The 12531-nt window shown below is 41.2% G+C and overlaps 1 protein-coding gene across 1 annotated transcript; it reads right to left on the bottom strand.

Moving 5' to 3' along the window:
- Positions 1 to 380: 380 nt before the first annotated feature.
- LOC310811300 (CCN family member 3-like) lies at positions 381 to 2932 on the bottom strand (the record flags this gene model as incomplete). The annotated part of the gene is made up of 5 exons (XM_083679419.1): positions 381 to 677; positions 1094 to 1314; positions 1715 to 1969; positions 2549 to 2777; positions 2882 to 2932. The coding sequence occupies 5 exons, from the start codon at positions 2930 to 2932 to the stop codon at positions 381 to 383; spliced, it is 1053 nt and encodes a 350-aa protein (XP_083535545.1).
- Between the last annotated feature and the right edge of the window lie 9599 nt (positions 2933 to 12531).

The following is a 12531-nucleotide window of genomic DNA, read 5'->3' as shown; positions in this document are numbered from 1 at the left end:
GCAGTACATTGAGAGGCTAACCTTTGACTTGGCTGTCTTGTGGGTCACGACCATTTAGACTGTAGAGCCTGGGAGATATTCCGTAAAAATGTGAATGGGTAGATATGCCAAAGCACTACATACATAACCTCTTGAACAATCAGAGGCTGTCTGAAATTGACCTATGAGCTCTACATAATTACTGAGGTCATTTACAGCAAGCAGAAAATAATACTCTGCTTTTGTGAGATTCTAACAAAATGATTGCATTTTAAGCACCTTCAGATGCAAAAAGTATACTCATCTATGTTTAGGAGCAAGTGCTGTGATTCTAACCATATACATCGGATAGTGTGTAATGAATAACTTCTACCAGCAGAGGACAACAGAGAGTTGTCTGACTATTGTAACTTCATGCCACTGTAGACCAGGTCTGATGGACGGTAGACAGCATTATCTCGTGGGCAGTGGTAGTGGCAGGCACAGGTGTTAATGAACATCATGGGTTTCTTGATGTTCTTGCCCTCAGGGCACTGGAACTCCACCTGTGCCGTCTTGGTGCTGTGGGGGGTGCAGCAGCGGCCATCCGTGCACACGCCACAGTAACGAGGCTTGTAGGTCTGGACACTGGTGCAGTTTTTGAAGGTGAAATGGGTGGGTTTCACACTCTTCCTCATTCTCAGGCAATTGTTTCCTCTCTGGAAGATATTAAAAACAACACAGTTCATGCAAAATATATAGGAGACTCATACTCAGTTATTCTAGTGCAGTGGTTCCCAAACTTTTAACAGTCATGTACCCCCTGTCGGTTATTTTGTAGCCTAATTGATATTCTATGAACATTATCCCTTACATATTAGACATTGTGATAATATTATTCTGTTGGATAGGGTGCATGCATTTATTTTTGGTACTGAGACTGCAGTCGGCTATTCAACAGGACTGTTTGGGAAGGTAAATCACAGATATATTTCGCGGACCCCCTAGATCGATCCACGTACCCCCGGGGGTACGCGTACCCCACTTTGACAATAGTGGTTATAGTGGATTCATTTCAATGTTGCTTTTAGAATTGGTGAATGTATACAGTACTTGCAGGGGTATGGTTAGGTACCTTCGATGGGGTTCTGGCCTCCTGCTGCTGTTTGTCACATGGTCTGACGATGCAGAGGCGGCTCTGCTTAACCATCTCACAGCGTCGGTTTTTGTTGGTGACTCGTGTGGACACGCCCATCCCGCAGGTTCGAGAGCAGGCGCCCCACTCTGTCGTCTGCTCAATGCAGTTCACGCTGGGGTCCCAGGAGTCAAAGCCCACTGTGTCCTCCTGTCTGTAAGCTGGGGTTGCAGGGAGAAATGAAGACTATGTATTTAGTTATGGAAAATTATGAGCAAATTGCAAAGTTGTGCAAAGTGGTGCAAAGTGGTGACAAATATATTTGTGGTTTGCATGATCTCGGTCTAAGACATGAATCAGTGTTATGCTATCAATTAGGTGGACTGTAAGTTGTATTACAGTTCTTGCAAAAGAGGAGCAAGTAGCCTTTCATAGATGAAGAATGATCCTATTTGCATCACATTCTAGAGCACTCTGGCTACACTTCCTCCTGTGCTAAGGCACTGTCTGTGCCCTGAGTGCTGCAGAAAGCCCATTCATAGGTCAAGTTAGAGGCATGCAGCAGTCTATTGACTTTGTGGCTAGCACCAGGGTGCCAGTCACGTCAGAGTGAGTACTCACCAGCCAATGCGAAGCCGCCGAGGGCACTGGCCTCCGCCTGGGGTTCACACAACCACTTCTCACAGCACTCCCCTGGAACCTGCACCTTCCGGGGCAGAGGGCAGTCAGGTCCTGGCAGCATGACGTCCAGGTTACAACGTGGCACACAGGCAATCTGTCCATCCCTGCATGTGCACTGGTATTTGCAGCTTGGGAAGAAGGTCTCTCCGTTCTGGTAAACAGAGCCATCCAACAGGCAGATGTCTCCTTCATGAGCTGTCAACACAGGACACAAAAACACATATCTGTCAATATTCATATTTTAATTTAGCTTTATGCTGAATTACATGGGCAACACTTCACATCAAGGTATACTTTTTGGAGTTCATCAAGTATTTATGATTAGTTTATAAACTATTAGTATACAGGTAGTTTTATAAACACTTATAAGTCAATTAGTGTATGATCATCACTTCAGCACTGAGGGAACAACTGTTCATAATTGAATCAGAATCTATATATAGATTAATAATTAATTGTCAACAAACTAATTGCATACACGACTACAAACTCCAGAAACAAATATGAACCTCATAGATATGCAATAAACACTGATTATCTTGCTCTTGCATGGGAAGTCTTTGAGGCGGCAAAACCAAATAGACCAATTAACATCGACAAATTAATCAGCACGGTTGACCTGTCTGACCACGGGGTCTGAGTGACATTTTGCGACGAGGAGTAGTCGATGGCAACATAGAGTGCGCGCGCTCGAACACCTGCATAGAAGATTAGCATGTGAGGTCGCTACTCGCAAGTTCAATGGCATTCAAATGAAATACACACTTGACTTACCCACACATACACCTGTCCTCTTGTGTACGTCGGCTGTATAATCACATTGAAGACCTTTTCGAGTATCACAGGGATTCATTTCAGAGCACACCTCTCCTCTTTGCCTTGCGCAGACGAGGCAGCAGGCGCAGTCGTCCAGTATCAGTTGGACCCCAGAGGCGCACATCGGAGGCTCTTGGGGACAGCGGCACCTGGTAGGACAAACCTGCGCCCATACCTGGGTACATATCTAGAAAAAAGATAAAACTATGTTAGTATTTGATTGTTCAAAAATGCAAAGTATAATATAGTTATTCAACATTTTTTCAAATGTCTTTTGATTTTAGAATGTACCTGTGTTGAAATGTAGAAAAGAAAAAGTGTTCTCTCTGCGAGTTTTGACATCTTGAATGAGTGAAAGTTCTTTCCGTGTTGAATATCCGTCTTCTTGCTGAACTGCTGTAATCCGTTTGGCTTGCTTCAGAGTAGTGAGCAGAGGTATTTATAACTGTGCTGTCCAGCGACATGGTGACGAGTGAAGGAGAAGAATGTTGGAGGAATCACCCGGAATTTAGGAATTCTGGCATCTGATTGGATGATGATGGAAGCTGGATGGAAGTCACATTTTACTGTTAGATCCTGAGAGAAGTTTCTTCAAACACACACATATGTTTCAGTGTATTTGTGTCAGACTGTCTATATAATCATTTAATTTAGTTTATCAATAACTTTTCAAGTATTTTCAATAATTATATGTGATTTTTCATGATGATTGGAATGTACCGAATATCCCAGATCATTGCCGCTGTTTTTCGGTGTTGTGCTCATGTACATACCCAAACTCATCTTTTCCATCATGGTACTGGATGACCGTGTCTGCTCTTTGTGGTTGGTTTAATTTGGATGGAAAATAGATGTATAATACCAGTAAGGTCACACATGCATTACGGAGGTGGTCCCCTACATGCCAATAAGCAATACTTCCCCCCACCATTGCTTACTTAGTATCCCCAACCACCACCACCACCACCATCACCACCATCACTACCACCAATTCCACCTAGCATTTGCCTTTAGCTATACAATGGTAGCCCTCAGTTTCCTTATGGAGCATTTTGGATGCCTCCATTAAACCCTAACCCACATCACCATAGACATCATAGTGGGAAACACTGGACTGGGTACATCTGGGTTTTATCTAACTGGTTATGTGGGTGCCTGTCTGAAGTAGGACAAATGAGGCAACTGCAGAATCATGAGCCCACATGAGTTACATCATGACTGGGCCTTCCAGTGTTTTGAAGACATGTTCATTTGACGCCCCTGTGTCTGAGACATAGGTCATTGAAATTTGTGTCAGTGATCTGGGCAGTTGGAAATGTATTCGACTGAGAAACAGTATAAACACATAACACTGTGCCCAAGTCGTGTGCGTAGCCTCTTCTGAATGGTGGGTATGCTGCATGTTCATATTTCCATTACACCTGTCGTCACGTCAACTATTGATTTTAGACTAGCCCGAAGGCAGGACTAGTGGTACATTTCCATGCCTTACGGTTTTTACCCTTATACAGTAAAGAGTATTTTTTTGTTGAGTTCAGTTTTGATGCATCGTGGAGTATGATATCCAGCTCTGCATTCTTAAAATTCTTCATTTATCACTGGTAATAATCAATGAAATAATTATCTCCAGAAGCCTTAAAAATGCATGCTGCATCCAATCCGTATTCATGCTCCTGCCAAAGGAGCAGCTGCTGGAGAGTGCCTTATAAATTACCTGTGATTCTGAGGAGCGCTCTACCAGGCACATGATTCACCGTTGGTCAAATAGTTTTACACTGGAAGTTGAAAAATGTCAGACTTCACAGCCCTGTGTTTGCTGACTGTGTCTGGTACGTTCCTCTTGACTAGTGCCCATTAAACTGTGCGTCAAAGAAGCTTCGCTCTTATTTTTGATGAATTGGAAAGTGGAAAACAACTTTAAATATCGGTATGCTATTAAAGAGGACATATGAAAGGCCATGGATTATTTGAGTTTCCCCCATGAGTACATTTTAGTGCTCTATTCATATTGTATAAAATAGAAAGATTTGTATTTACTGTATTACTACAAAACTGTATAGAAAAACCAACAAGGAAACTTTTCTCTCTTTTCTTTTTCCAATATCTGTTAGATTGTACAGTCACAAGAGGACATTTTGTGCTGTGTTACTGGTATGTAATATGAAGATCATGAGCAAAATCTGCAAATTGACAGCCCTTCTAAGAAAATCCATTTCAATGTTTGTTTAAGCACTCAAAGGGAAAATGATATATAGCATTTGGAGCATAATTCATACGGGTGAGGTCGGAAGTCTACCTACGCACATTCATGTGATCTGTGAAATACTTCTGTCGTACACTATGCACCTCTGAAGACCCAGCAGACAGGGCAGGGCACTATGAATAATGGACCGTCCGTCTGGGAAGTATTAGTGTTGGAGTCTGTTCATGCAGGCTGTCTACTACCCTTTTGCCCGGCAGCCATTGCTACTGGATGTAAGGGTAGTACACATACAGTAGATCTACAGTGTATTTGGAAAGTATTCAGACCCCTTAACTTTTTCCACATTTTGATATGTTACAGCCTTATTCTAAAATGGATTCAATTCATTTATTTCCTCATCGATCTACACACAATACCCCATAATGACAAAGCGAAAACAGGTTTTTAGAAATATTTGCTAATTTATTAAAAACAAAAAACTGAAAATTCACATTTACATAAATATTCAGACCCTTTGCTATGACACTCGAAATTGAGCTCAGGTGCATCCTGTTTCCATTGATCATCCTTGAGATGTTTCTACGACTTGATTGGATTCCACCTGTAGTAATTTCAATTGATTGGACATGATTTCGGCACACACCTGTCTATATAAGGTCCCACAGTTGACAGGGCATGTCAGAGCAAAAACCAGGCCATTAGGTCGAAATAATTGTCTGTAGACCTCCGACACAGGATTGTGTCGAGACACAGATCTGGGGAAGGGTACAAAAACATTTCTGCAGTATTGAAGGTCCCCAAGAACACAGTAGCCTCCATCATTCTTAAATGGAAGAAGTTTGGAACCACCAAGACTCTTCCTAGAGCTGGCCACCCGGCCAAACTGAGCAATAGGGGGAGAAGGGCCATTGTCAGGGAGGTGACCAAGAACCCAATGGTCACTCTGACAGAGCTCCAGAGTTCTTCTCTGGAGATGGGAGAACCTTCCATCTCTGCAGCACTCCACCAATCAGGCCTTTATGGTAGCATGGCCAGACGGAAGCCACTCCTCCGTAAAAAGCACATGACAGCCAAAAGGCACCTAAAGGACTCTCAGACCATGAGAAACAAGATTCTCTGGTCTGATGAAACCAAGTTTGGACTCTTTGGCCTGAATTTCAAGCGTCACGTGTGGAGGAAATCAGGCACCGCTCATCACCTGGACAATACCATCCCTATGGTGAAGCATGGTGGTGGCAGCATCATGCTGAGGGAATGTGTTTCAGCGGCAGGGACTGGGAGACTAGTCAGGATCAAGGGAAAGATGAATGGAGCAAAGTACAGAGAGATCCTGCTCCAGAGCGCTCAGGACCTCAGACTGGGGCGAAGGTTCACCTTCCAACAGGACCCTAAGCACACAGCCAAGACAACGCAGGAGTGGCTTCGGGACAAGTCTTTGAATGTCCTTGAGTGGTCCAGCCAGAGCATGGACTTGAACTCTGGAGAGACCTGAAAATAGCTGTGCACCAACGCTCCCCATCCAACCGTTGAGCTTAAGAGGATCTGCAGAGAACAATGGGAGAAACTCCCCAAATACAGGTGTGCCAAGCTTGTAGCATCATCCCCAACAAGACTTGAGGCTGTAATCGCTGCCAAAGGTGCTTCAAAAAAGTACTGAGTTAAGGGTCTGAATACTTATGTAAATGTGATATTTCAGTTTTTTATTTTTAATAAATTAGCAAACATTTCTAAAAACCTGTTTTGGCTTTGTCATTATGGGGTATTATGTGTAGATTGATGAGGGAAAAAAATAATTTAATCCATTTTAGAATAAGGCTGTAACATAACAAAATGTGGAAAAAGTGAAGGGGTCTGAATACTTTCCGAATGCACTGTACTTGGTGTGGTTTGGTAACCACTGTGTGACCCTGTGAATGTTTGTGTGAGTGAAAGCAGTGTGTTTATATGTGTTATGTTGACTTTTATGTACAGAGTTTAGTGGCACTGCAGTATATACATACACATGTATTTATCATGTTGCTCACTATGAGGAACCAATTGGTTATTTTTAGTTAATTGCAATTAGGCATGGTATTTGCAATTGTGAACAACTTCCTGGCGTTCTGACACACACCAATCATTTGGTGACAGCCTCCTCGTTGACAGTGTTGAGGTGTGTTTAAGAAACCTGAGGTGTAGTTTAGGGCTGATCATACTAGGCTAACATTATTGTTCTAATTCTGTGGGTTAGAATGGATTCTGGTCAAGGTCTTTGTGACATTTGGAGCCGTTCACTAGGCTGCATGGCTGAGGAACTGAACAGTAAATCCGACTGCCGTAGCTCAGTGCCAAACATTTTATGGTCACAATTATTCATGCCAGTTTAAAAAGGGTGAAGAGGTAAACAATACTGTTATTAAAACAGACTTATTTGCTTCATTTAGATTTTCATGTGCAATTTGCAGTGTTTTTCCAAATGTTTTCAGCAGATTTAATGGGACCTGTTGATACCTGCTCGCTAGATGGGATAGTGGAACTTGAGGGCTTTTGCCAAAGCAGATGTTGGAATATTTCAGGAGAATCAAGTTTGAAATGTGACACTTGGCTTAATGTTCATGTGGATACATTTTTCAGTCAATTAGAGGATATCAAAACACCATGAAGCATTGGGTGATGTAAAGGAGGCAACTCTACAGTACACCCTTTCTCCGGGAAACATGCCAAACAATGCATGGGCACGCCTCTGACAGCCATCCTTCTTCTGGCACCAATGGAGAAGATTCTCAGGGGCCATCTGTCAGTCCAACTTCTAAACCATTACAACCAAGAAATGCAAACTTATTGACAAGGTCACTGGTAATGTACCAGCTAAGCTATGAATCTACAAGTTAACGGTTAGCATTTTACAGATCCTGAGACAGGGCAGTCAGTCAGGCAGTAATTGGGCTCTGTAACATGTCTAATGCCAAGCTTTACTTATCTTAACACTGTATGCCAGTGCCTTAAATGGTCTGTGAAACAAATAACACATAAAACCACAGCAATATTTCCAGTTTAATGTGACCCATATGATTCCTCTCTTTGTGGATTGTATCATCTTGGGTGTGATTCATCCAAGATTGTTTTTAAAACCAAAGTGCAAATTTGAGCACTTTCAGCATGATGTCTGATATGTTATTGGGAAATTATACAGAAATTAGAATGTAACAATGCATGTTTGTTGGTGTTGATGATATTTGTCCTACCTGTCTACCTGTCCTGCATCCACTACTTGTCCTGCATCCATGGTCTAACTTTCATGGTATGTTTCTTTACGTTTCCATACCATTTCATAAGTGTTGTTGAGTTCTTAAAGACTCAACCACTGCTGTTTTCATAGGAAAAAGGGGATAGAGAAAAGAAAAGAATTTGAAAAACAACTTGGAATAGCGGATGTGCTTGTCAAAGCAAGTCCAGTTGAATAATTTGAATAATTTGAATAGGTTTATGATGGAATAGTTTCTCTTGTGAAAGTACCATTTATTTCCAATCATTTGCTAGACCAGCTTTTAGACTTTTGAAATAACTGAATGGCACTTAACCCTGTGACATTGCTATTGGTTTCCATTATGTGTCCAGTTAGGAATTTGAATCACTGTTGATCCCCATTGCAAGATACACAATAGACATCCCAACTTTATGGGGCTAACTAAAGTATTGCAGATGTTTTAAAGGGCATGGATTTCAAGAGTTCAAGTCAGGCAGGATTGGGTTCACAAGGAGTTCAAAGGTCCTAAAATAGGTTCCTTGTACTGTTGATGCTACCCCCTTATTATGTCAAGAACATGGATGGCTCCATCCATAGCATGCCTCTGTGCCTCCCACACGTTTGTGTATTTACTTCTCCACAGATTCATATAAAGTCGAGTCCTCTCATAAATCAATTCCACCCCAGTAATATTTTACCAGTGGTTTAACAGCAATGACCACTACAAATCTCTCACCCTCTGTTTATTTTTAGATGGATCCTCAGACTGTGAAGTAAGCGATTCAGACAGACAGGTCTGTCTCTAATGGGTGGTTGTACACAATTGGTGTTTCCCCTCATAAACCAGTGTAGAAACATAGAATAAAAGACAACATAAGACCAGAGACCAGTAAAATGTATTGTAGGGCGAACTATTTGTTTTGGTTGAACAGGTTGAATAACTGTTATCATCATTGTGCTTTTCAATCTGACAATCTATCATTATCATATAAAATGTTATCTTGCATTTTCTATGGAAAAACACAATTCAACATAACTTAGAACAGCTTTATTTGAGAGAACACCATGTCTCCTCTCAGCATGCGACAGGTTTATGGAACGCTAGACTGGCTCTCATGCATTGAAGTTTGTTTTTAGTTCTTGTGGCGTGTAGAACTTAGCACATGGGTTGCAGGAGATTTTTATGAAAACAAAAACAAGCAAATGTATTGCTTAAATTTACCGATATTATTTTTAGCCACATGCCTGAGTACTAAAACAGAGCAGACCCAAGGAGGGATTGAATGGAAAGAAGGCAGACAAATAATTCTTCCATGGAATGGGATCAAAGCCTTTGAAATACCCTTCCCCAGCAAAGCAGACTCCTCTCAGCTGGGTTTATTTGGGAATCAAGGATGAGACTTCAAATAGAAGCAAAATGGAAAATGTCTCTTTGTCAGGTGGCTTAGTTTATATCAGTTTGTCAGATGGGTTAATTTATATTTATATAATTTAGAATTATTTGCTTGGTGAGCCCTTGTGACTGTTATAAAAGACATGCAAAAGACATTCAATGACTTTCTGTTGACAGAATCACATGCTCAAATGTTTGGCAATAACTTTATGCACTGGCTGCAGGATATTGGAAGCCATGGTTGTTTTCATAATAAGAAAGTGGTTACAGAGAAGTGAGGTCATCTTTATACATTTTACTGCTTATGGTTTGCAGAGATGTTCCCTCATAAATATTTAGAGGTTCTAAAACATAAGAGAGAACAGGTGCTAGCTGAGCTGCCCCATGATCATTTCTCAAATGTTAGTCTTTGATAAAGTCAATAGCTTTTTAATCATTGGCCAAAACTATTGGTCACTCTGGACACTGTCATACTTTATGAGGGAGAGAGCTTTGGGGCTTTGTGCCAGTTCCAGTCAGCAGTGTGAACAGCAGCCACTTGTTCTCTGAGTGGGCATCCTGTTCTTCTCAGGAATTGGTGTCTTCTGGTTCCAAAGAGGCTGCTGCAGCTTCCTGGCACTTTGAGATTATTTGTCTCTTTGAGGATCAGATTCTTGGTGCTCAGCAAAGGCCAAATGACTTGACATCTCTGCACAGAACCTGGTCTCTGGTCTCTTCATATTGATGGGTTTCACCCAGTTTACACCTTTCAGCTCAGTGATGAATCGTTGTTGCTGTGATTGAATTGATGATGATGATGTTTGCCACCTTTCAAACAATGCTCGAAACAGATAGACCGAGTTGCTGATGGGAAGGGAACAGTATTGTCACTAAGTTTTTGAGATGCAACATTGATTTATGATCCAATGGGCTACTGTAGAGTGCTACTGTAAAGAGCTAACAACCACAAACAACATTTTGTTTACAAGTGCTGTTATGAATAGTGTCAAAATACAATTTAATCCAATGTGGTAATTTAATAGCCTCTGCATAGTTTTGTATATTTTCTTCCTTTTTTTGTACACTTTTCCATGTATTGTAGACGTAGAGTACTGTAGTTGAGCAAGCCTATATATTTCTGCATTTAATGGAAAAGACGACTCTAGACATTTTCCATGTACCTTCCTAAATCAGATTTGGCATGTAATGCTAGATTGCTAACCCACTTGTAAATGTTTCCGCCTTTCAAGATCGATATGTTTATTACAATGTAAACACAATGCTACTGTTGACCTACAAGTAAGACTATTTTCACTGAAAAATTTTAACCTTTAACTTAACATCAAGTTAAAAGAATACTTGTATGCATAGCAACTGTGATGATTTTAGAAGAACTATTATAGATTTACCTTTTTTTTTGGAATTTTGCACAAGGGTGTAAAAATGCAGTGTGACGCACCGAAGTCCAGCCTCATGTTTGTATGTCTACTGTCCAGTATTAGGAGAAGAACGGTCAGAAGCGTTTGATGAAGCTGAACCCTGGAAACCAGGCTCATTGACCTGAGTCGATAGAATGTGGTACCTTTACAATGGTAAAGTTATAGGTCCTGTGAACTACATTTTGCCCTTTGGCTATTGACCCGGAATGCTGGGCTCTCCTAGGAGAAGGCCAATAACGTACCCCACCAAGTAGAAATGTGTTTTTCAGGGTTACAATTTACTGCACTGCCTTATATGATGTTTACTCAGCATCCTCTTCTTGTGGCAAAGAAAAAGGAAGGTGGGGAAAAAGAGAGGATTTATTGGGACGTCGTCTGCTCCGGGAAGTTCTGGTGCCATGTCCTCTATAAATTACCCAATACAGAACTGCCACTGATGTTCTTGGCAATTCTGAGATTCCGGAAAGAAATACAGCACAGTGGTCTAGTCTTTGTTTTGATGTAGTTGTTGGAATTGAGGGGTGCCTTGCCAAAACCAATGTTCAGGATCATTTTGAAGAAAAAGTAATCATGTGAAATGACATGGAAATAGCCGTAGTCTTGGTCAGGGCAGAGGGGGGAAGAACAGTGGACAATACTTAGTGGTGCATGAAACATTTTTCCATGGAATTATGGGTCAATAGCCAGCAATGTGTCTTCTTCCTGGTGCCAGAGGCGCCAGAGTTTTAAAGCAGACAGCTGAGTGTGTCTATAGTAACATCACGCCTCACACTGTCTGTTCCCTCAGCAGCAGTCCAGACACAATCTGGATTCACATATAAGTTTGAGAGCTCTGCCAAAATGCAGATCGATGTTTCATCCAAAGGAATTGCATGAATGATTACCGTTCCTTAAGTTAAATAAACCAGTTTTATCATTGACATTTAATACTCAAATTGCAAACTCTTCTCCATAGTAAACTCTGATATTTTCTCATTTAAAATGAATCAGGGCTTTTGGTGTTATAGTGTTATATACTGTGCATTAGGTCAAGGAGCATAACCACCACTTCAGCAGACCATGAAGGATTATGACAGAAATGGGACAAACCCATTGGCTAATAACCTCACACATGTGAAAGGGTACAGGGAAAGGGCTTGCTGGGTCAGAGAAGCAAGACAGGTCAAAAGGGTTGTGTTAAAATTGACAACACACTGTCAGTGCCATGGATTTCACATTTCTGAGAGTTTCCAAAGATTTCCCTTAAGGTTGGGATATTTCCTCCACGTGTAGCGGAAAACATCTAGTGCACCTTGTTCCAAGATTCAGGGTTAATATCTCTGATATGGAGCCCTGGAATTTCACTGCAGATCATTTAAATACTGTACATAATGCATTCTCAGGCATTAACCTGAGAGTTGTCGGATTATCACTGATTGATTAGTGTATTATTCCCTTGTGGTATAAAATAATGACTTAAATGGTGAATTTGAGGACTGTTTTATCTGAGATAATCTCAGCATCAAACTTCTGAAGATATTAATCGACTGATAACAAAGACACCAATATATTTAGATTCTGGAAAATTGACTTTGACTCAGTTGAATATTCAGCTGATATTCAGCTGGCCAATATCTTTCCCTCTCAAAACAGTGAGAATAGTGCCATCCTCTGGTGCAGCCCTGTAACCAAACCCAAACAGTCCAAATACAGATCAACAAG

The sequence above is a fragment of the Argentina silus genome (genome assembly GCF_951799395.1).
Source record: "Argentina silus genome assembly, chromosome: 10".
Lineage (NCBI taxonomy): Eukaryota > Metazoa > Chordata > Actinopteri > Argentiniformes > Argentinidae > Argentina > Argentina silus.
The sequence above is the reverse complement of the archived record's forward strand: the minus strand, read 5'-3'. Positions and strand labels throughout refer to the sequence as shown.